General features: G+C 51.6%; 1 protein-coding gene and 1 pseudogene across 1 annotated transcript in view; both read left to right on the top strand.

The window, feature by feature from the left end:
- The window catches only part of kcnq2b (potassium voltage-gated channel, KQT-like subfamily, member 2b), a 186,184-nt gene that overhangs the window by 100,538 nt on the left and 62,226 nt on the right, over window positions 1–23,420 (top strand). Inside the window, exons 5-11 of the mRNA XM_070895140.1 lie at window positions 703–828; window positions 2,640–2,750; window positions 5,898–5,993; window positions 6,707–6,801; window positions 10,254–10,322; window positions 11,324–11,350; window positions 16,837–16,893. Of these exons, the coding sequence (XP_070751241.1) occupies window positions 703–828; window positions 2,640–2,750; window positions 5,898–5,993; window positions 6,707–6,801; window positions 10,254–10,322; window positions 11,324–11,350; window positions 16,837–16,893 (581 nt within the window). The remainder of the gene's footprint in view (window positions 1–702; window positions 829–2,639; window positions 2,751–5,897; window positions 5,994–6,706; window positions 6,802–10,253; window positions 10,323–11,323; window positions 11,351–16,836; window positions 16,894–23,420) is intronic.
- On the top strand, window positions 16,092–16,327 carry LOC139277799 (U2 spliceosomal RNA; annotated as a pseudogene).

Raw genomic sequence — 23,420 nt, 5'->3', positions numbered from 1 at the left:
GGGTTATTCGACTTCAAAAGCATCACATCCTCGCCCCATCCTGTCCTTGTGTACGCATGGTCTAGCAGCATAGAATTCAGCAGTGGGAACTCTGGGATTTACCTCACTTTCCTCGCCAGGCAACACCGAGACCAGCTGTGTGTCAGTGGGTAGCACACTCCCCTCTGGGTCAGGAGGTTGTGGGTTCAAGTCCCACTCCAGGGACTTGAGCACAAAAATCCAGGCTGACACTCCAGTGCAGTGCTGAGGGAGTACTGCACTGTCAGAGGTGCCATCTTTCGGATGAGGCGATGAACCGAAGCCCCGTCTGTTCTGCTGGGGGTGTAAAACATCCCATGGCGCTATTTTGAAGAAGAGCAGGGGAGTTCTCCCCGGTGTCCTGGGGCCAATATTTATCCCTCAATCAACATCACATTATCTGATCATTATCACATTGCTGTTTGTGGGAGCTTGCTGTGCGTAAATTGACTGCCGCATTTCCCACATTACAACAGTGACTACACTTCAAAAGTACTTCACTGGCTGTAAAGCGCTTTGGGAGATCCTGAGGTTGTAAAAGGCGCTATATAAATGCAAGTCTTTTTCTCACTCTGTGCCTCATGTCTCACCTCCTTGATTCTCACACTTCACAGTTCCAGCCGTTTGCCCTGATCCTTCCTCTCTCACTCCCACTGTGTCCTCGCTCTGCCCGCTGTCTTTCAGGAGCTGATCACAGCCTGGTACATCGGGTTCCTGTGTCTCATTCTCGCCTCCTTCCTCGTTTACCTTGCTGAGAAAGACGACAACGAAGACTTTGCGACGTACGCGGACGCCCTGTGGTGGGGTTTGGTGAGTGATTGAATGTACGTACAGTCGCTCGGGCTCGATGTGCTGAGCGTCCATGAGCGGCAGGGGGCTGCGTGCATTGGGCACTCCTGGGCAGCGTGTCCGCGATTCCTCGATAGGTGCAGCCAGCCGGTGAGTCCCCTCGATGGTAAAACCAGCTCAGACACTAAGCGCCCGCACTAGGCCTGTATCTGGCACAGTTTGGGTGTGGGAAGAGGTTGTGGTGCAAAATATGGGTGGTGAGTTTGTTGTGATGCCTGCGAGGGGTGAACAGCCAAGAGCCAGCCATCTCCTTCATCACAGTGAAGTCACGCACAACACTAACTTGCATTTGGTTCTGCTCACCACACGTGGACAACTGACAGGGACCTACGGAGTAAAGCTCCCTCTACATTGTCCCATCAAACACTCCCAGGGCAGGTACAGCACGGGTTAGATACAGAGTAAAGCTCCCTCTACACTGTCTCATCAAACACTCCCAGGGCAGGTACAGCACAGGTTAGATACAGAGTAAAGCTCCCTCTACACTGCCCCATCAAACACTCCCAGGGCAGGTACGAGGGGTTAGATACAGAGTAAAGCTCCCTCTATACTGCCATCAAACACTCCCAGGGCAGGTACTGCAGGGGGTTAGATACAGAGTAAAGCTCCCTCTACATTGTCCCATCAAACACTCCCAGGCCAGGTACAGCATGGGTTAGATACAGAGTAAAGCTCCCTCTATACTGCCATCAAACACTCCCAGGGCAGGTACGGCACGGGGTTAGATATAGAGTAAAGCTTACTCTACACTGTCCCATCAAACACTCCCAGGGCAGGTATAGCACGGGGTTAGATACAGAGTAAAGCTCCCTCTACACTGTCCCATCAAACACTCCCAGGGCAGGTACATCACGGATGAGATACAGAGTAAAGCTCCCTCTACACTGTCCCATCAAACACTCCCAGGCCAGGTACATCACGGATGAGATACAGAGTAAAGCTCCCTCTACACTCTCCCATCAAACACTCCCAGGGCAGGTACAGGGGGTTAGATACAGAGTAAAGCTCCCTCTACACTGTCCCATCAAACAGTCCCAGGGCAGGTACAGCACGGATGAGATACAGAGTACAGATTTGTTTAAATGTACAAAATATCTAATTGTGCTCACAAAATCCTGGCCCTATTAAAATGACCCCTGAGCCAGGAAAGGGAGTGAGAATGTGGGCCAGGATGTTGGCTGTTGGGAGCAGGAGAATCCAGCCCTTACTGTCTTCGAAACAAGTCTAAGACACCCGTCAGCTGTGACGGCCGTCGCCCTCTCGGGTGTGTGTGGTAACTATGACCCAGGCCGATCCGAGAATAGGGGAGAATGTGTGTGCAATGGCTAATTCCTCGTGTGTTCTGGGCGATGTGTCAGACCCTACATCAATGCAAGAAATTATTTACTTGTTTCTCGTTCACCTGATATTAAAAGACTCGGGCGTCATTTTCATGACAGAATGTTTGGCAAACTGGTTCCCTGTTTCTGCAACAGGAATCTCCTGGCCGGAGGCAGGAAGTCCCCAGGGATTCCCCCCATCGTCCGCCCCATCTCCGGCAGAAATCCCGTGAGTCGTGTCTGTCCATGTTTACCGCAGTCGATCAGGGGACTACCCATTGGACTTCCCGGCGCGTCTCGTGTATTTGTGGCAAGGTCTAGCGGGACCCACCTGCAGCTCTGTCCTCACCCCCAGGGGCACGGGGACAGGGACCGGCAGGCGATGCGATACCGGGGGAGCTGTGGGGTTCCAGCGCTGCCGGGCCCTCACCGTGATGCGCCATGTCTCCACAGATCACCCTGACAACCATTGGATACGGCGACAAGTTTCCCATCACCTGGAACGGGCGACTCCTGGCTGCAGCCTTTACACTCGTTGGGGTCTCGTTCTTTGCACTACCAGCAGTAAGTACCCGGTGTGCGGCGGGAGCGCGGTGTGCCGTCACTGATACCTCCCCGCCGCTCGGATCCCAACCCCCCCATCCGGAAACTGAGCCCCCACCCGGATCTCGAATCCCCATCTGGATCCCAACTCCCACCAGGATCCTGCTCGCCCCCCCCCCCCCCCCCCCCCTGCCCCCGGATCCCAATCCCCATCTGGATCCCGTCCCCCTCCCACCCAGATCCCAATCCCCATCTGGATCCCAACTCCCACCAGGATCCTGCTCCCCCCCCCGCCCCCGGATCCCAATCCCCATCTGGATCCCGTCCCCTCCCACCCAGATCCCAATCCCCATCTGGATCCCAACTCCCACCAGGATCCTGCTCCCCCTCCCCCCCCCCAACCCCCGGATCCCAATCCCCATCTGGATCCCGTCCCCCCCCCACCTGGATCCCAATCCCCATGGCTGATCTTCAACCTCACCTCCACTTTCCCGCCTGATCCCCATATCCCTCGATTCCCTTAATATCCAACAATCTATCGATCTCAGCCTCGAATATACTCAACGACTGAGCCTCCACAGCCCTCTGGGTAGAGAATTCCAAAGATTCACCCCCCTCTGAGTGAAGAAATTCCTCCTCATCTCCCAAGTGGCCGACTCCTTATCCTGAGACTGTGACCCCTGGTTCTAGACTCCCCAGCCTGAGGGAAACATCCTCCCTGCATCTAGCTCTGTCAAGCCCTGTAAGAATTTTGTATATTTCAATGAGATCACCTCTCATTTGAGAGAATATAGGCCTAGTCTACTCAATCTCTCCTCATAGGACATTCCCCCCATCCCAGGAATCAGTCTGGTGAACCTTCGTTGCACTCCCTCTGTGGCAAGTATATCCTTCCATAGGTAAGGAGACCAAAACTGTACACAATACGCCAGGGAAGTGGAGTTGAGGCCAGGATCAGGTCAGCCATGATCTTATTGAATGGCAGAGCAGGCTCGAGGGGCCAAATGGCCGATTCCTGCTCCTATTTCTTATGTTCTTAAAATTAGGTCTTTGTACATTGCAGTACCAGCACTGGATGGGGCTCATAATGGATCATTATGCTGTTAGCTCTAGATATTTTCAGTTCCAGATATTTGTCACCGAGACTAGTGACAGAGAGTTCCAGTCCAAGGGACACCAATGACACAGCAATGTCGAGGGAGGAGGAGAATCCTTACTGAGGATCCAGGGGTCTATGTTCAACCAACACCCGATGTCCTCCTGGTTAACCATCTTATTGTAACAAGGTTGGCTGGCCTTACTGAGAGGCCCCTGTGTCCTGACCCCATGCAGGCTCTGTCACTGACCTTCACTGAGCCCCTGACCCCCACAGCTGCCTTCAGCCTCCTGCTCTGAGCAGTAGCGTTGAGAGGACCTCACCATTAGGCCTTTGCTATTAGCTCCCGACTGCAAGTCCTTTCCCACTGATCGGAGGCACTGCTTCCTCCCAGGTGCAAACGGGGAAACATGGGAACAGGAGGAGGCTGAAGGCAGCTGTGGGGGTTAGGGGCTCAGTGAAGGTCAGTGACAGAGCCTGCACGGGGTCAGGACACAGGGGCCTCTCAGTAAGGCCAGCCAACCTTGTTACAATAAGGTGGTTAACCAGGAGGACATCGGGTGTTGGTTGAACATAGACCCCTGGATCCTCAGTAAGGATTCTCCTCCTCCCTCGACATTGCTGTGTCATTGGTGTCCCTTGGACTGGAACTCTCTGTCACTAGTCTCGGTGACAAATATCTGGAACTGAAAATATCTAGAGCTAACAGCATAATGATCCATTATGAGCCCCATCCAGTGCTGGTACTGCAATGTACAAAGACCTAATTTTAAGAACTTAAGAAATAGGAGCAGGAATCGGCCATTCAGCCCCTCGAGCCTGTTACACAGGAACAGGAGGCCATTCAGCTCCTCGAGCCTGTTACACAGGAACAGGAAGAGGCCATTTAGCCCCTCGAGCCTGTTACACAGGAACTTGAGGAGGCCATTCAGCCCCTCGAGCCTGTTACACAGGAACAGGAGGAGGCCATTCAGCCCCTCGAGCCTGTTACACAGGAACAGGAGGAGGCCATTCAGCCCCTCGAGCCTGTTACACAGGAACAGGAGGAGGCCATTCAGCCCCTCAAGCCTGTTACACAGAAACAGGAGGAGGCCCATTCAGCCCCTCAAGCCTGTTACACAGGAGCAGGAGGAGGCCATTCAGCCCCTCGAGCCTGTTACACAGGAACAGGAGGAGGCCATTCAGCCCCTCGAGCCTGTTACACAGGAACAGGAGGAGGCCATTCAGCCCCTCAAGCCTGTTACACAGAAACAGGAGGGGGCCCATTCAGCCCCTCAAGCCTGTTACACAGGAGCAGGAGGAGGCCATTCAGCCCCTCAAGCCTGTTACACAGGAACAGGAGTAGGCCATTCAGCCCTCGAGCCTGTTGCACAGGAACAGGAGGAGGCCCATTCAGCCCCTCGAGCCTGTTACACAGGAACAGGAGGAGGCCATTCAGCCCCTCGAGCCTGTTACACAGGAACAGGAGGAGGCCCATTCAGCCCCTCGAGCCTGTTACACAGGAACAGGAGGAGGCCATTCAGCCCCTCGAGCCTGTTACACAGGAACAGGAGGAGGCCATTCAGCCCCTCGAGCCTGTTACACAGGAACAGGAGGAGGCCATTCAGCCCCTCGAGCCTGTTACACAGGAACAGGAGGTCATTCAGCCCCTCGAGCCTGTTACACAAGAACAGGAGGAGGCCATTCAGCCCCTCGAGCCTGTTACACAGGAACAGGAGGTCATTCAGCCCCTCGAGCCTGTTACACAGGAACAGGAGGAGGCCATTCAGCCCTCGAGCCTGTTACACAGGAACAGGAGGAGGCCATTCAGCCCCTCGAGCCTGTTACACAGGAACAGGAGGAGGCCATTCAGCCCCTCGAGCCTGTTACACAGGAACAGGAGTAGGCTATTCAGCCCCTCGAGCCTATCACCATTCAGTGAGTTCGTGGCTGATCTGCGACCTAACTCCATCCATCCGCCTTGGATCCATTTCCCTTAATTACCCTTACCCAATGAAAATCTATGGGTCTCGGTCTCGAACTTGGAAACCGGTGAGGAGCTCTTCCTGATGTTCCCGTCTCCTGTTATCCAGGGAATTCTCGGCTCCGGCTTTGCTCTGAAGGTTCAGGAGCAACATCGGCAGAAACACTTTGAGAAGCGACGGAATCCCGCGGCTGGTCTCATCCAGGTAACATGGCTTGGCTCTCACGGTTACCGGGGAAAGGTGAAAGGGCACGGGGCAGAAAGAGCTCAGTACCTGGGGTGTATCAGAAAATACCATTTTTAAAACATTGAAAATTTTCTTCATTATACGGAGGGAATACACGTCGCACACGAAGGTCGTAGAACCATGTTTATAGGACAGGAGCAAGGGCTGTTTCAGAGGGGGATCATTGAGGCCATTTCCTTGCCTGCACAGGGATGGAAAACAGGAGTTGATTGGGACAGCTCTTGGGTCTTTCTCAGATGCAGGTGAACAGCGACATTGGCCCATGACCAGGATAGCAACCTCACCTGGTTAGGCCTGAGATACCTCACCTGGTTAGGCCCGAGATACCTCACCTGGTTAGACCATGAACATTAACCGAAGATACCTCACCTGGTTAGACACAGAACTTTTACCTGAGATACCTCACCCAGTTAGACCCGAGATACCTCACCTGGTTAGACTCTGAACTTTCACCCGAGATACCTCACCTGGTTAGGCCCTGAACTTTGACCTGAGATACCTCACCTGGTTAGACCCTGAACTTTGGCCTGAGATAGCTCACCTGGTTAGACACGGAACTTTAGCCCAGGATTTGTTAAATTAAAGGGGAGGGGGTGCAGAGTTTATTCTCATAAGACAAAATCTAACATTCTCAATAATGTATACTTTGTGTTTCTACATCTCACGCACAGGCTGCCTGGCGGTATTACTCGACTAGCCTCTGTCGGACGGACCTGAACGCCACTTGGCAGTGCTTTGAGCAAACGTTGACTGTGCCAATGTACAGGTGGGTGTGGAGATAAACCCCCGCCCCCCACCACCCGACCCCCACAAATAACAGATTTGCTTTTATAATTTAATTTAATTAATTTCTTTAATTTCAAATTTCTTTTATTTCCTTCCATTTTAGTTCACTTCCACACACCCGTTTGTTTTTGCTCCATCTCCTCACTGTAGTGTCAGTGCTGTTGTCATGCCGGTGTTTCCATAGAGACATGGGTTCCAGGCACGAGGCCTTGTGATAAGTGGCGTTTGGACAAGTAGGTACATTGTGTGTGTGTGTGTCGCCAAGCCTGGTGCATCTGGCCTTTGACGGGAAACTCTCTTTCGCTTAATAACAAAAATAAATCTTTCATGCTCTCCCCCCCCCCCGCCCAAAAACAACAGCAACATCTTTGTGTAAAAGGGGGGCGATTTTAACCCTTCCCTTCCTCCCCCCCCTCCCCCCGCCCCGCAACCCCTCCCGCCCGGCAGAGTGATAAGACGGAAGAGTTCCTGGTGTGATCTCGCCGCCTAGCACCATAACTCGCCTCAAACAAACGGACAGGCACGAGAGGGCCCCCCGACCCCCGCAACTTGTGGCTCTGCTTCGCCGGGAAACGTCGCGGCCCGATGATATCGGTACCGCGCTGCCATTTTAACTGAAGAAAATGCACAGGGAGGCCAGAACGGGCCTCAGTAAGTGTATACATTTAACCTTTCGAAGGATTCCTCATGGCCCTTGGAGGGGACAACCCTGATTGGACGTGTTACTGAAGCGTTCATCACATGTCCTCCCGTATTCAACTGCGCCACCCGGTCAAATAGCCCTTTTATGAGACTCCCGGCCAATCCTACCCGCAACTCGCCAGCCCGATTACGGTGGGGGGGGCCTCAGACACGAACTCGAACTGTCTCCCGTTGCCCCATTCCTTCGCCCGACCACTTCCATCCCCCCCCTCCCCAACCTGCGCGGGTGCCGTGTGCGTGGAGCGGGCAGAACCCACCCAAGGGCTACAGGAAGGATCTCACCCGCCAGTCTACGAGCTCCACCCCCCCCCCCGGAATTACGGCACCATCGTGCAGGGTGTGACTTTCCTCTGGATTCTACGGGGCCCTCTCGGTGAGTTGGGTCAGGGTCACGACTGCGGTTTCCAAGTTACAGCGTTTCAGATCTGACAATTGAGGGGCCAATGTTGGCATAGAAACGCAATTCGAGCGGGCTGGGGAGGAACCCAGCGGATCCATACTCTGGCTGGGGTCTAGCCGGTGCTAGATAAAGGTTTCTCGTAACTTCCTTGCTTTAGTACTCAATGCCTGTATTCAGAGACCCAAGGATCCCGCATGCCTTATCGACATGTCCCGCCACCTTCAAACATCTGTGTAATATTCAGCTTTCTATATTTTTTTTTCCCGCACGCGTTTTTTAGCACAGAACCGAGTGTGAAGCGTTAGGTGACACAGGACACCATCTGGAGATTTCATGTTGCTGTTCTGTTTCACAATGACGGGAGGGGGAGATAGCATCCGTGCTATCAATTATTAAGGATGTCACAGCAGCGCGTTTGGAAAATGGTGACATGATAGGTCCAAGTCAGCATGGATTTGTGAAAGGGAAATCATGCTTGACAAATCTTCTGGAATTTTTTGAGGATGTTTCCAGTAAAGTGGACAAGGGAGAACCAGTTGATGTGGTGTATTTGGACTTTCAGAAGGCGTTCGACAAGGTCCCACACAAGAGATTAATGTGCAAAGTTAAAGCACATGGGATTGGGGGTAGTGTGCTGACGTGGATTGAGAACTGGTTGTCAGACAGGAAGCAAAGAGTAGGAGTAAATGGGTACTTTTCAGAATGGCAGGCAGTGACTAGTGGGGTGCCGCAAGGTTCTGTGCTGGGGCCCCAGCTGTTTACATTGTACATTAATGATTTAGACGAGGGGATTAAATGTAGTATCTCCAAATTTGCGTATGACACTAAGTTGGGTGGCAGTGTGAGCTGCGAGGAGGATGCTATGAGGCTGCAGAGTGACTTGGATAGGTTAGGTGAGTGGGCAAATGAATGGCAGATGAAGTATAATGTGGATAAATGTGAGGTTATCCACTTTGGTGGTAAAAACAGAGAGACAGACTATTATCTGAATGGTGACAGATTAGGAAAAGGGAAGGTGCAACGAGACCTGGGTGTCATGGTACATCAGTCATTGAAGGTTGGCATGCAGGTACAGCAGGCCGTTAAGAAAGCAAATGGCATGTTGGCCTTCATAGCGAGGGGATTTGAGTACAGGGGCAGGGAGGTGTTGCTACAGTTGTACAGGGCCTTGGTGAGGCCACACCTGGAGTATTGTGTACAATTTTGGTCTCCTAACTGGAGGAAGGACATTCTTGCTATTGAGGGAGTGCAGCGAAGATTCACCAGTGATTCCCGGGATGGTGGGACTGACCTATCAAGAAAGACTGGATCAACTGGGCTTGTATTCACTGGAGTTCAGAAGAATGAGAGGGGACCTCATAGAAACGTTTAAAATTCTGACGGGTTTAGACAGGTTAGATGCAGGAAGAATGTTCCCAATGTTGGGGAAGTCCAGAACCAGGGGTCACAGTTTAAGGATAAGGGGTAAGCCATTTAGGACCGAGATGAGGAGAAACTTCTTTACCCAGAGAGTGGTGAACCTGTGGAATTCTCTACCACAGAAAGTAGTTGAGGCCAATTCACTAAATATATTCAAAAGGGAGTTAGATGAAGTCCTTACTACTCGGGGGATCAAGGGTTATGGCGAGAAAGCAGGAAGGGGATACTGAAGTTTCATGTTCAGCCATGAACTCATTGAATGGCGGTGCAGGCTAGAAGGGCTGAATGGCCTGCTCCTGCACCTATTTTCTATGTTTCTATGTTTCTATGTGCTAACTCAAGCAGACAAGAGCAGATAGCTTCGCAGGGGTTTTTAACCACACAAAGTCTTGGTTTTCTTATAATCCTTGTGCTTGTTTTATTAAAAATTAATTCTCGAGATGTTGGCGTCGCTGGCAAGGTGGGCAATTATTGCCCATCCCGAATTGCCCCTTGAGAAGGTGGTGGTGAGTCGCCTTCTTCCTGAACTAGCGGTTTGATACAAACTGTGGGGCTCACTAGGCCACTTCAGAGGGCAGTTAAGAGTCAGCCACGTTGGTGTGGGACTGGAGTCACCTATAGGCCAGACCAGGTACGGGCGGCAGATTTCCTTCCCTAAAGGATGTCAGTGAACCAGTTGGGTTTTTACGACAATCTGACAGCTTCTTTAAACTGACTGTAAATTCTCAAACAGGCCACAGTGGGATTTCAACTCATCCCCCAACAACTACCAGCCGCTGTGCTGTAAAGGCTTGGCTGTCGCAGGGCGGGTGTGTAGTGAGAGCTCGGCTGCTTCCTTTAACTGAAGCTCTGCTTGTCATCATGTCCTTTGTTGAAACCAACGTCTGTTCTTTTGCGTGATGTTGTCACAGGCTGATCCCTCCGCTCAACCAGATCGATCTACTGCGGAACCTCAAGAGTAAATCAGGACTCACCTTCAGGTACTGAGCTGTCCGACAGTAACGCCAGCCGTTTAATTGCAACTCGAGGTAGCCCAACAACACGGATCGCTAAAACATTATGAGGACAGTTTGCATAAACTTGGCTTGTATTCTCTTGAATGCAGAAGGTTCAGGGGTGAACTGACCGGGGTGTTTAAAATAATAAACGAGATTCAATAGGGTATAGACAGACCTGGGAGTGTTTGATGGGGCAGTGTAGAGGGAGCTTTACTCTGTATCTAACCCGTGCTGTACCTGCCCTGGGAGTGTTTGATGGGACAGTGTAGAGGGAGCTTTACTCTGTATCTAACCCCCTGTACCTGCCCTGGGAGTGTTTGATGGGACAGTGTAGAGGGAGCTTTACTCTGTATCTAACCCCGTGCTGTACCTGCCCTGGGAGTGTGTGATGGGACAGTGTAGAGGGAGCTTTACTCTGTATCTAACCCCCTGTACCTGTCCTGGGAGTGTTTGATGGGACAGTGTAGAGGGAGCTTTACTCTGTATCTAACCCCGTGCTGTACCTGCCCTGGGAGTGTTTGATGGGACAGTGTAGAGGGAGCTTTACTCTGTATCTAACCCCGTGCTGTACCTGCCCTGGGAGTGTTTGATGGGACAGTGTAGAGGGAGCTTTACTCTGTATCTAACCCCGTGCTGTACCTGCCCTGGGAGTGTTTGATGGGACAGTGTAGAGGGAGCTTTACTCTGTATCTAACCCGTGCTGTATCTGCCCTGGGAGTGTTTGATGGGACAGTGTAGAGGGAGCTTTACTCTGTATCTAACCCCCTGTACCTGTCCTGGGAGTGTTTGATGGGACAGTGCAGGGGGAGCTTTACTCTGTATCTAACCACTTGTACAAGGTGTTTAATGCTTCATTTCTCCCTGGATTGTGACAGTACATTCCCGAGCGTGGAGTGGAATAATGTCGTGCTGTGGGCAGGTTGATGAAGCGGCCCGGTATTGTTACTAACCTCCTGTCTGTGTTCTGTGTTTGGTTGCTGCAGGAAGGAGACCGTGGAGAGCACACCCAGGTTTGCTGGATTTTAACATTCTGATTGAAAAATAGTCGGAAATGTTCCCCCACCCGGTAGATGTGATTTAATTGGCGAATTTTTGAAGCTGAGATTAATACTTTGAGGTTTGCTGTGAGAGGCCACTCTCATTATCCTGTTTCCGAGTTTAATGAATTCAGGAGTATCCTTTGATTTTCAATGTTGCTGTTACCAGATGCAAAGCATGAATGTTGTTTTTGTGGTGTGTTTTCTGTGTAGTCCCCCTCCACAAATTCCTGCGGGTCGCCTCTCTCTCTCCGTGGTCATGTGCGGCAGCAGACAAGTGATTCAGGGCGCTGCCCCTGCCACCATTGATTCTCCAGCAGGAGGCGAGCAGGAGCAGTCTGGCCAGTGCCTGTCCCTCTGATGGGCAATTCCTGGCTCCGTGCAGGGTGCGCGTGGCCTGGCCTCGGGCCCAGCTTCTGAGAATCACAGAGGGGTGACAGCACAGCAGGAGGCCATTCGGCCCATCGAGCCTGCGCCGGCTCTCTGCAAGGGCCCCTCAGCTCGAGATGTGGCGAAGATCAGTGAATCGTCAGAATATGACCCCCCAAGTGTGGGGGTCGGAGTGCGGGTCGGGGGGGAATCAGAGGAGCCTGCGTCCGTTATGCCCCCCCCAACGTTCCCTTTAAGCTGCGCGGCCCCGCAGCGCTCTGGAGCTCCCGTGCTGCCGGCTCACCAAAGCGGAGGTGTCGGTGCATGTCCGGTACTTACACAGGGCCGCCCCCTGGGGGATCCCCTGGGCAGTGCTGTCTGACCGGCAGCCAATCCGCTCCCCGCCTGCCGCCGGCGATACATGAACCCCTGACGTTTGCAATGTGCAGCCCTGCCCGGAGAACAGTATGTGCATTGCGTGCGGCGTCTATGTGTGTCTCACTGTGTCTGAAATGGCCGTGTGCATTTTACTCGCTTCTTCTGTCTGTCCTGTTTCGGCGGGAGCAGGGAGTTGAGCTGGGACAGTGAGCGCTCCCTTTTCTCCTCTCCACTCATTCCCTTCAGCTTGCTCTGCGGGAAGCCCCCAGTGGGATTGTCCAGACTGTACCCCCCCCAGCTCCCCGGTTTGATAACAGTTGGGGCGCCGATATTTATTTCGGATTCGATCAGCCCTGTTTCCAAATCCGCTTCCGGAAGAGGCCCAATTTGCTTGTGTTAAAATGCCAGCTGAATTTTTCCTGGAAAGATTCAAATTCTGCGGAATTTTGGTAAGTTTTAGGGCACCCTGGCGAGATTTAAATCTTGCCCCGTAGGATTTTTGCTCGATTCCCGATCGCTCGCTGTGGCTCTGCGCAGTCCTGGGCCTCTGTGTCTTCATTCCTGGCTAGGGAGGGGTTCGGAGCTGGACCCCAGCATCGTCCCCTTCCCTCGGGGAGAGACTGGCTATCGCAGCCTCGGCTGAGTAACCGAGGGGGCTTGTTTATCACAAGATAGGGCCGCCCCATTCAGACCTCATCGCCATCCTTCCCGGCCTCCCATTACGGCTTTCATTTGAAAGAAAGATTTGGATTTATATAGCGCTTTTCACAACCACCGGACGTCTCAAAGTGCTTTACAGCCAATGAAGTAGTTTTGGAGTGTAGTCACTGTTGTAATGTGGGAAATGCAGCAGCCAATTTGTGCACAGCAAGCTCCCACAATCGCAGATAATCTGTTTTAGTGATGTTGGTTGAGGGATAAATGAGACCTCCCCTGCTCTTCTTCGAAATAGTGCCATGGGACCTTTTACATCCACATGAAAGAGCAGACGGTTTAAAGTCTCATCCGAAAGACGGCACTCCCTCAGTACTGCCCCCTCCGACAGTGCGGCACTCCCTCAGTACTGCCCCTCCGACAGTGCGGCACTCCCTCAGTACTGCCCCTCCGACAGTGCGGCACTCCCTCAGTACTGCCCCTCCGACAGTGCGGCACTCCCTCAGTACTGCCCCTCCGACAGTGCAGCACTCCCTCAGTACTGCCCCTCCGACAGTGCAGCGCTCCCTCAGTACTGCCCCTCCGACAGTGCAGCGCTCCCTCAGTACTGCCCCTCTGACAGTGCGGCGCTCCCTCAGTACTGCCCCTCTGACAGTGCAGCGCTCCCTCAGTACTGCCCCTCCGACAGTGCAGCGCTCCCTCAGTACTGCCCCTCTGACAGTGCAGCGCTCCCTCAGTACTGCCCCTCCGACAGTGCAGCACTCCCTCAGTACTGCCCCTCCGACAGTGCGACGCTCCCTCAGTACTGCATTTCCGACAGTGCGGTGCTCCCTCAGTACTGCCCCTCTGACAGTACGGCGCTCCCTCAGTACTGCCCCTCTGACAGTGCGGCACTCCCTCAGTACTGCTCTGGAGTTGCAGCCGATATTTATGTACACAAATGACTGGAGTGGGACTTGAACCCACAACCTTCTGACTCAGAGGCGAGAGTGCTGCCCACTGAGCCACAGCTGACACTCACTTTAATGTTTCTTCTGAAAAACAGCAAAGCGAAGGAAAATTAGCCCCTGGATGGCCTCAAAATACCAACCTTTTGACTATTACATAAAAATATAAAGTATCTACAGCACAGGAACAGGCCATTGGTCCCCACCACTCCGTGCCGGTGTTTATGATCCGGACCAGCCCCCTCCCACCCCTCTCCATCTCACCCCCCCCCAGCAGCACAGGGCGAACAAGGACTCCCTCATTAGCTGAATCAGTCATTCAGTGCCCACTCATGTCACTGTGCACTCACATACCTCCAGCTCCACACTGCCCTGGGGCAGTGAGGGATGGTCAATAATTACTGGCCTTGTCAGTGCCGCCCACATTGCAAGAACAAATAAGAAGAACGTGCTGTAATATTGTGGATAACCCACCATCTCCTTTCCCACATTACAACCGTGACTGCACTTCAAAAGTACTTCATTGGCTGTGATGCGCTTTGGGGCATCCTGGGGTGGGGCAAGGCGCTATAGAAATGCAAGTCTTTCTTTCTGATCACATTGGTCTCTGGCTAACTTCAAACCCTGGCCCAAAGGATGGCGTGACACATAACAGGTATTCGGCCTATTGCTGGGTCAGTGAGACTTTCATCCCAATTCAGTCCCAGCAAGGTGCAGGGGCAGATGACACACAAAGCCCATTCTCCCCAGCCTCGTGAGTCTTTCTTTCAAAAGGAGGACACGGTGAGATGGCAGTGGGTGCGGAGCATGTTGTAACTGGGATGTGTGTCCACAGCCAGGCACACGGTGCCCAGGAGAATTTCCTGCTGAAAACACCACTATATCAACCTGTCCATGAGCCCGATTGGTTAGCGCCAGTAGGCCGGCCAAAGATTTACCACCAGTTCCCAGCTGCTTTTCAGCCGCGTGGTGCCCGATGTGTGCGTGGTGCCCAGCCAGTGCCGGGTGTACTGCCGGGTACCGATCCAGCAAAGGGGTGTACAGCTGGACTGCCCGGCCCCGTGTCCTGACCCACACACCGGGGCTGTATGTCCGCTCAGCCCGTGTCCAGCCACTCACTGCTGAAGTCTGCGGACTGCTCCTTCATCCCTCTTCACTGAGGGCGTGTGTGGGACACCGGGATCGATCGGCAACCTGCTAACCGGGCCGACAACCGGCTCCGTGCGCCGCCCGCCCCTCCCACAAACCCACAAGTGAAAATCGGTCGCTCTCTGCGGCGAGCGGAGAAGTGCGCTCCCCCATTGTGACGCCCGCCGGCTGTTTGACAGTCTAACCTCATCGCCCGTCTCCAGCCCTGGCTGGCAGGGTGGAGCTCTCTCTCTCTCTGGCAGCTGTGGGGGTTGTCCGTGGACTGACTTTGGACAGGCTCCTCCGAGTTCCCAGCACACCTCGACTACATGTGCACAAACCACACCCGATTGGCACCGAAATAATGGCCGGTGCCGGGATGAGCATAACGCCACAGTAAGGGTTGTGTCTCTGACAGTGGATCTGAGGCACATTGTTGGGGCAGAACAGGGGGAGCTTTACTCTGCATCCAATGGGGCCAGAACCATGTATGGAATACCTGATGCTGACACTGGGTGCCTGAAATGGAATTCCTGCATTACCCAACACCAGCACAACTCAAAATATACATCCTTCTCATCTCGAACTTCTGCGCAATTCACATCTGCAGAATATATAATCCTCATCCTAAGTGAAGGCTCTGTCAGCCTGCACCCTGAGGTGAACTTTGCCCAGCCCCACTGCGGAACCGTAGTGAAGTGGGCAGCTTTGTGAGACCAGTGCCTGTTGCCTGACAGTGACCGAGCCCAGGGGCAGGTACCTCCCTCTCCCAGGGCCCAGCAAAGGCACAGCTTGGTCTGGCAAATGACAACGGTCACCCCCAGGTTTGGGTCTCGACTGACAGTTCAACTCGACCGGGGGTCCATGGTCCAGCCGCTAAAACTGTCTCCCAGCTCCCGGGTGCTCCTGGCGAGGTGAGGTGAGGATTGGGATCCAGTGACCCTGCTGAGAATTTCAGACATATGAACATGGCATGGGGGCTGGCCGGGGCGGCCCCCTCTCAGGGTTGAATAGCACTGTCCAGGGGCTCACATTGGAAGGAAGGGCGGGTGGATTCGGTGTTTGGTGATCGGGCGGGCTGCTGATTGGCTATGGTCTATTTAGCGATCCCATCAAAGACCAGTTGAGGCCGGTGAAGTGAGGGATCGCGGGTGATGACAGCGGGTGCTAAGCCAGCCCTGTCACAACCATCGCCCTGAAGCACTCAATGCCAACAGCTGCAGGCCAGACAGCGAAGAAGAAAGTCTCGGCCTTTTGGCTAAGATCATGCGTAACTGACCTGACAGGAGTAACCATGACCCCAACGTGGTTCTCCCTGGATCAGGAAGGTGGTTCTCCTATGCTTTTTGGAAATAGGAGGTGGGTGGGGTGGATTGACCCATCCACCTCCACGGAGGTGTGTGGGGGGCCTGACCCATCCACCTCCATGGCACGAACCTGGTATTGCAGTACTTCCAGGAACGGTGCAGTGGCTCTCGGCCTTTTGGCTAAGAGCATTGGCGCAGAGTGATCCTTGGCGTGTGCAAGGTGACCTCTGGCGTTTGTGATTTGACAAAGAATTGGAAAGATTGGCTACGAGTAATTAAGAAAGTGAGGCCAAGTTTGTGGGCTGGGCTTCCCTGGTCCGGTGTCCGCCCGCTCGGGGTTATTTGCTCGGGTACAGTGAAGGGATGGAGAGGCAGGGACTGAGCGTATTGCCAAACAGCGCTTGGGACTTGAAGGTGTGAGTGCTTCCTCAGTGTCACAACCCTCCATCGCAGACTGTGCATCCTGTCAGCGCCTGTGAGGGATCCCGGGGCTCCGATACAAACCGGGACATGCCGGCTCTGACCCCGAGAGTGCCGATGGCTGGTGGCGAGATTCCAGCGGAGGGTTCGGCCACCGCCCGCCGAGTTACTTTGTTTGGAGAATGCTAAGCTACTGATTCTGCGGCTGAATCACGGGAATTATCGACATTAATTCCCATTTTCCCCTTGTTTTCAGTAAACACAAACCGCGTCATGATTCCATGTGTGGAATGTGCTGCTCGGGAAATCCTAGGTATCTGTGTGAGAATCTCCCTTTGGTAGCCTGGCCCTTGGCACGGCACGGCACGGCTGGTTTACTTGTCTCCCGGCTCCCTCCCTCCCTCCCTCCCTCCCTCCCTCCCTCCCTCCCTCCCCTGTGTGTTCATCTCTCTCAGATCTACTCAGTTGGTGCATTCTGCAACAAGATTAGAAAGAGTACTCAAGCTCTCTTTATTTATCCTCTCGCTCTCTCTCCAGTCTAATGATTTTTGGAAGGAACGTTCCTATTATTAGAGAATAATTTATAGTCATCATCATCATAGGCGGTCCCTCAAACGAGGATGACTTGCTTCCCCACGAGAGTTCACAGATGTTTCAATGAAGGACTCAATGTTCCAGATCCCGAACTACACGTTGAAGGGTGGAAGATGCCTGTGCGTGGATTATTTTAACGTGGGGTGACCGTTGCACACCAGCCACCACACGGGCTTGACAGGGCTAGGCCTTGGTCCAGTGGCAAGGGTTAATAGTATTTAAGAAACAATATCCATTTTGGAAACATAGAAATGAATAGTTACAAAAGCAAAATACTGCGGATGCTGGAAATCTGAAATGTAAATGGTGGAAATCTCAGCGGGTCAGGAGCATCTGTGCCGAGAGAGACAGAGTTAAGGTTTCAGGTCAATGACCCTTCGTCAGAACTGAAATGTTAACTCTGTTTCTCTCGCCACAGATGCTGCCTGACCTAAGTATTTCCTGTATTTTCTGAAATAAATAGTTCATTTGACTTGATTTTCTGTTTAGTAACAATGAATTAGCACCAGATTAAAGATAGGACTCCCTTCTAAGAAGAACAGAAGAAATAGGAGCAGGGGTCGGCCATTCGGCCCCTCGAGCCGGCTCCACCATTCAATGAGATCGGGGCTGATCATCGACCTCAACTCCACTTTCCCGTCCGATCCCCATATCCCTCGATTCCCGTAGAGTCCAAAAATCTATTGATCTCAGTCTTGAATATATATATGAAAATAACTTCACCAACCTCATGCAGCTCCTGTTGCAGAATTTTGCAAACAATTTCATGATTCTTTTCCCATAACTCTACCCAGTGCCGGTGGTGATGGTCAGGTGTTGGGTTTTCTGGCTATGCACAGTCAGTAGGAGACGACTGATGCCAAGACCACAAGCACTCTCTGCGTCCAGGGGCAGATTTTGAGCGTGGCGCATCTTCCGCTGACGTGCAGTAGGTGATGGACTGATGACCATTTCAGCAGGAATGGGGAGTCTAGAACCAGGGGTCACAGTCTCAGGATAAGGGGTCGGCCGTTTAGGACTGAGATGAGGAGGAATTTCTTCACTCAGAGGGTGGTGAATCTTTGGAATTCTCTGCCCCAGAGGTCTGTGGAGGCTCAGTCGTTGAGTGTATTCAAGGCAGAGATCGATAGATTTTTGGATATTAAGGGAATCAAGGGATATGGGGATCGGGCGGGAAAGTGGAGTTGAGGTCGAAGATCAGTCCTGATCTCATTGAATGGCGGAGCAGGCTCGAGGGGCCGAATGGCCGACTCCTGTTCCTAATTCTTATGTTCTCCTCTTTCCACAGATTCATAATTCTCGTTGTAAAAATATTCCTCCTGTTCTCTGTCATCAATATTTTTAAAATTCTTATATCCAAGTTCATTCGTTCCAGACCCCGCAATTTAACTCTGGCTCTTGCACCCACTCTCCCCACCATGGGGTACTCACACACCATCCTTCATCGTCGCTGGGTCACAATCCTGGAACTCCCTCCCTAACAGCACTGTGGGAGCACCTTCACCACACGGACTGCAGCGGTTCAAGAAGGCGGCTCACCACCACCTTCTCAAGGGGCAATTAGGGATGGGCAATAAATGCCGGCCTTGCCAGTGATGTACACATCCCGAGATTGAGACAGAGACAGTAGAGGGGGAGGACAGAGAGAGAGAGAGAGATAAACAAAGTGTATAGGCTCAATTTTTAAATGTTGCAAAGCCACAATTTGTGGTTAGCACCAGACATCGCTCTGGAGAGGGAATGTGCGTCCTAAAGTTGCATGCAGTGTTGCTGTTTAGATCCAAGGTTCCGATGTGGATTTGTTACCCAAGTTTCTGATTAATAAATAACATCATTTGATCGAACAATAAAAAAGTAAGCAGTCCTCTGACTGTACGGGTAAGTCTGCATCGGAAAATCCCCTCTCTGGATCTTCAAACAACAGCACTCACCCAAATCCTGCTGCTTAACATTTGGAAGTGGTGATTGGAGCACGGTCCAATTGAACAACCTCGGGTTCATTGCAGCTAATGTGCGGGAGGGAAAGTTACTGTGTGTGTCGTGAGTCAGTGTGTGTCACTGTGTGTGTGTAGTGAGTCAGTGTGTGTCACGTGTGTATAGTGAGTCAGTGTGTGTCACTGTGTGTAGTGAGTCAGTGTGTGTCACTGTGTGTGTAGTGAGTCAGTGTGTGTCACTGTGTGTAGTGAGTCAGTGTGTGTCACTGTGTGTGTAGTGAGTCAGTGTGTGTCACGTGTGTATAGTGAGTCAGTGTGTGTCACTGTGTGTAGTGAGTCAGTGTGTGTCACTGTGTGTGTAGTGAGTCAGTGTGTGTCACGTGTGTATAGTGAGTCAGTGTGTGTCACTGTGTGTAGTGAGTCAGTGTGTGTCACTGTGTGTATAGTGAGTCAGTGTGTGTCACTGTGTGTAGTGAGTCAGTGTGTGTCACTGTGTGTGTAGTGAGTCAGTGTGTGTCACTGTGTGTGTACTGAGTGTGTGTCACTGTGTAGTGAGTCAGTGTGTGTCACTGTGTGTGTGTGTACTGAGTGTGTGTCACTGTGTAGTGAGTCAGTGTGTGTCACTGTGTGTAGTGAGTCAGTGTATGTCACTGTGCGTATAGTGAGTCAGTGTGTGTAGTGAGTCAGTGTGTGTCACAGTGTGTAGTGAGTCAGTGTGTGTCACTGTGTGTGTAGTGAGTCAGTGTGTGTCACTGTGTGTGTAGTGAGTCAGTGTGTGTCACTGTGTGTGTACTGAGTGTGTGTCACTGTGTAGTGAGTCAGTGTGTGTCACTGTATGTGTGTGTACTGAGTGTGTGTCACTGTGTAGTGAGTCAGTGTGTGTCACTGTGTGTAGTGAGTCAGTGTATGTCACTGTGCGTATAGTGAGTCAGTGTGTGTAGTGAGTCAGTGTGTGTCACAGTGTGTAGTGAGTCAGTGTATGTAGTTAATCAATGTGTGTCACTGTGTGTGTAGTGAGTCAGTGTGTGTCACTGTGTGTAGTGAGTCAGTGTGTGTCACTGTGTGTATAGTGAGTCAGTGTGTGTCACTGTGTAGTGAGTCAGTGTGTGTCACTGTGTGTAGTGAGTCAGTGTGTGTCACTGTGTGTATAGTGAGTCAGTGTGTGTCAGTGTGTGTAGTGAGTCAGTGTGTGTCACTGTGTGTGTGTGTACTGTGTGTCACGGTATGTGTACTGAGTGTGTGTCACTGTGTAGTGAGTCAGTGTGTGTCACTGTGTGTAGTGAGTCAGTGTATGTCACTGTGTGTAGTGAGTCAGTGTGTGTCACTGTGTGTAGTGAGTCAGTGTGTGTCACTGTGTGTGTGTGTACTGAGTGTGTGTCACTATGTGTACTGAGTGTGTGTCACTGTGTGTAGTGAGTCAGTGTATGTCACTGTGTGTAGTGAGTCAGTGTGTGTCACTGTGTGTGTGTGTACTGAGTGTGTGTCACTATGTGTACTGAGTGTGTGTCGCTGTGTGTAGTGAGTCAGTGTGTGTCACTGTGTGTAGTGAGTCAGTGTGTGTCACTGTGTGTAGTGTGTCAGTGTGTGTCACTGTGTGTGTAGTGAGTCAGTGTGTGTAGTGAGTCAGTGTGTGTAGTGAGTCAGTGCGTGTCACTGTGTGTAGTGAGTCAGTGTGTGTCACTGTGTGTAGTGAGTCAGTGTGTGTCACTGTGTGTATAGTGAGTCAGTGTGTGTCACTGTGTGTATAGTGAGTCAGTGTGTGTCACTGTGTAGTGAGTCAGTGTGTGTCAGTGTGTGCAGTGAGTCAGTGTGTGTCACTGTGTGTATAGTGAGTCAGTGTGTATCACTGTGTGTAGTGAGTCAGTGTGTGTCACTGTGTGTCTGTGTACTGTGTGTCACGGTATGTGTACTGAGTGTGTGTCACTGTGTAGTGAGTCAGTGTGTGTCACTGTGTGTAGTGAGTTAGTGTATGTCACTGTGTGTAGTGAGTCAGTGTGTGTCACTGTGTGTAGTGAGTCAGTGTGTGTCACTGTGTGTGTGTGTACTGAGTGTGCGTCACTATGTGTACTGAGTGTGTGTCACTGTGTGTAGTGAGTCAGTGTATGTCACTGTGTGTAGTGAGTCAGTGTGTGTCACTGTGTGTATAGTGAGTCAGTGTGTGTCACTGTGTGTAGTGAGTCAGTGTGTGTCACTGTGTGTGTGTGTACTGAGTCTGTGCCACTGTGTGTATGAGTCAGTGTGTGTCACTGTGTGTAGTGTGTCAGTGTGTGTCACTGTGTGTGTGTGTACTGAGTGTGTGTCACTGTGTGTAGTGAGTCAGTGTGTGTCACTGTGTGTGTGTGTACTGAGTGTGTGCCACTGTGTGTAGTGAGTCAGTGTGTGTCACTGTGTGTGTAGTGAGTCAGTGTGTGTCACTGTGTGTAGTGAGTCAGTGTGTGTCAGTGTGTGTAGTGAGTCAGTGTGTGTCACTGTGTGTGTGTGTACTGAGTGTGTGTCACTGTGTAGTGAGTCAGTGTGTGTCACTGTGTGTAGTGAATCAGTGTGTGTCACTGTGTGTGTAGTGAGTCAGTGTGTGTCACTGTGTGTAGTGAGTCAGTGTGTGTCACTGTGTGTATAGTGAGTCAGTGTGTGTCAGTGTGTGTAGTGAGTCAGTGTGTGTCACTGTGTGTGTAGTGAGTCAGTGTGTGTCACTGTGTGTAGTGAGTCAGTGTATGTCACTGTGTGTGTAGTGAGTCAGTGTGTGTCACTGTGTGTAGTGAGTCAGTGTGTGTCACTATGTGTGTAGTGAGTCAGTGTGTGTCACTGTGTGTGTACTGAGTGTGTGTCACTGTGTAGTGAGTCAGTGTGTGTCACTGTGTGTGTGTGTCACTGTGTAGTGAGTCAGTGTGTGTCACTGTGTGTAGTGAGTCAGTGTATGTCACTGTGTGTATAGTGAGTCAGTGTGTGTAGTGAGTCAGTGTGTGTCACAGTGTGTAGTGAGTCAGTGTATGTAGTGAGTCAGTGTGTGTCACTGTGTGTAGTAAGTCAGTGTGTGTCACTGTGTGTATAGTGAGTCAGTGAGTGTCACTGTGTGTAGTGAGTCAGTGTGTGTAGTTAATCAATGTGTGTCACTGTGTGTGCAGTGATTCAGTGTGTGTCACTGTGTGTAGTGAGTCAGTGTGTGTCACTGTGTGTATAGTGAGTCAGTGTGTGTCACTGTGTAGTGAGTCAGTGTGTGTCACTGTGTGTAGTGAGTCATTGTGTGTCACTGTGTGTATAGTGAGTCAGTGAGTGTCACTGTGTGCAGTGAGTCAGTGTGTGTAGTTAATCAATGTGTGTCACTGTGTGTGTAGTGAGTCAGTGTGTGTCACTGTGTGTAGTGAGTCAGTGTGTGTCACTGTGTTTATAGTGAGTCAGTGTGTGTCAGTGTGTGTAGTGAGTCAGTGTGTGTCACTGTGTGTGTGTACTGTGTGTCACGGTATGTGTACTGAGTGTGTGTCACTGTGCAGTGAGTCAGCGTGTGTCACTGTGTGTATGAGTCAGTGTGTGTCACTGTGTGTAGTGTGTCAGTGTGTGTCACTGTGTGTAGTGAGTCAGTGTGTGTCACTGTGTGTGTGTGTACTGAGTGTGTGTCACTATGTGTACTGAGTGTGTGTCACTGTGTGTAGTGAGTCAGTGTATGTCACTGTGTGTAGTGAGTCAGTGTGTGTCACTGTGTGTAGTGAGTCAGTGTGTGTGTGTGTACTGAGTGTGTGCCACTGTGTGTAGTGAGTCAGTGTGTGTCACTGTGTGTGTGTGTACTGAGTGTGTGTCACTATGTGTACTGAGTGTGTGTTACTGTGTGTAGTGAGTCAGTGTATGTCACTGGTTGTAGTGAGTCAGTGTGTGTCACTGTGTGTAGTGTGTCAGTGTGTGTCACTGTGTGTGTAGTGAGTCAGTGTGTGTAGTGAGTCAGTGCGTGTCACTGTGTGTAGTGAGTCAGTGTGTGTCACTGTGTGTAGTGAGTCAGTGTGTGTCACTGTGTGTATAGTGAGTCAGTGTGTGTCACTGTGTGTATAGTGAGTCAGTGTGTGTCACTGTGTAGTGAGTCAGTGTGTGTCACTGTGTGTAGTGAGTCAGTGTGTGTCACTGTGTGTATAGTGAGTCAGTGTGTATCACTGTATGTAGTGAGTCAGTGTGTGTCACTGTGTGTCTGTGTACTGTGTGTCACGGTATGTGTACTGAGTGTGTGTCACTGTGTAGTGAGTCAGTGTGTGTCACTGTGTGTAGTGAGTTAGTGTATGTCACTGTGTGTCGTGATTCAGTGTGTGTCACTGTGTGTAGTGAGTCAGTG

Source organism: Pristiophorus japonicus, chromosome 12, assembly GCF_044704955.1.
Source record: "Pristiophorus japonicus isolate sPriJap1 chromosome 12, sPriJap1.hap1, whole genome shotgun sequence".
NCBI classification, from domain to species: Eukaryota; Metazoa; Chordata; class Chondrichthyes; family Pristiophoridae; genus Pristiophorus; species Pristiophorus japonicus.
The sequence above is the reverse complement of the archived record's forward strand: the minus strand, read 5'-3'. Positions and strand labels throughout refer to the sequence as shown.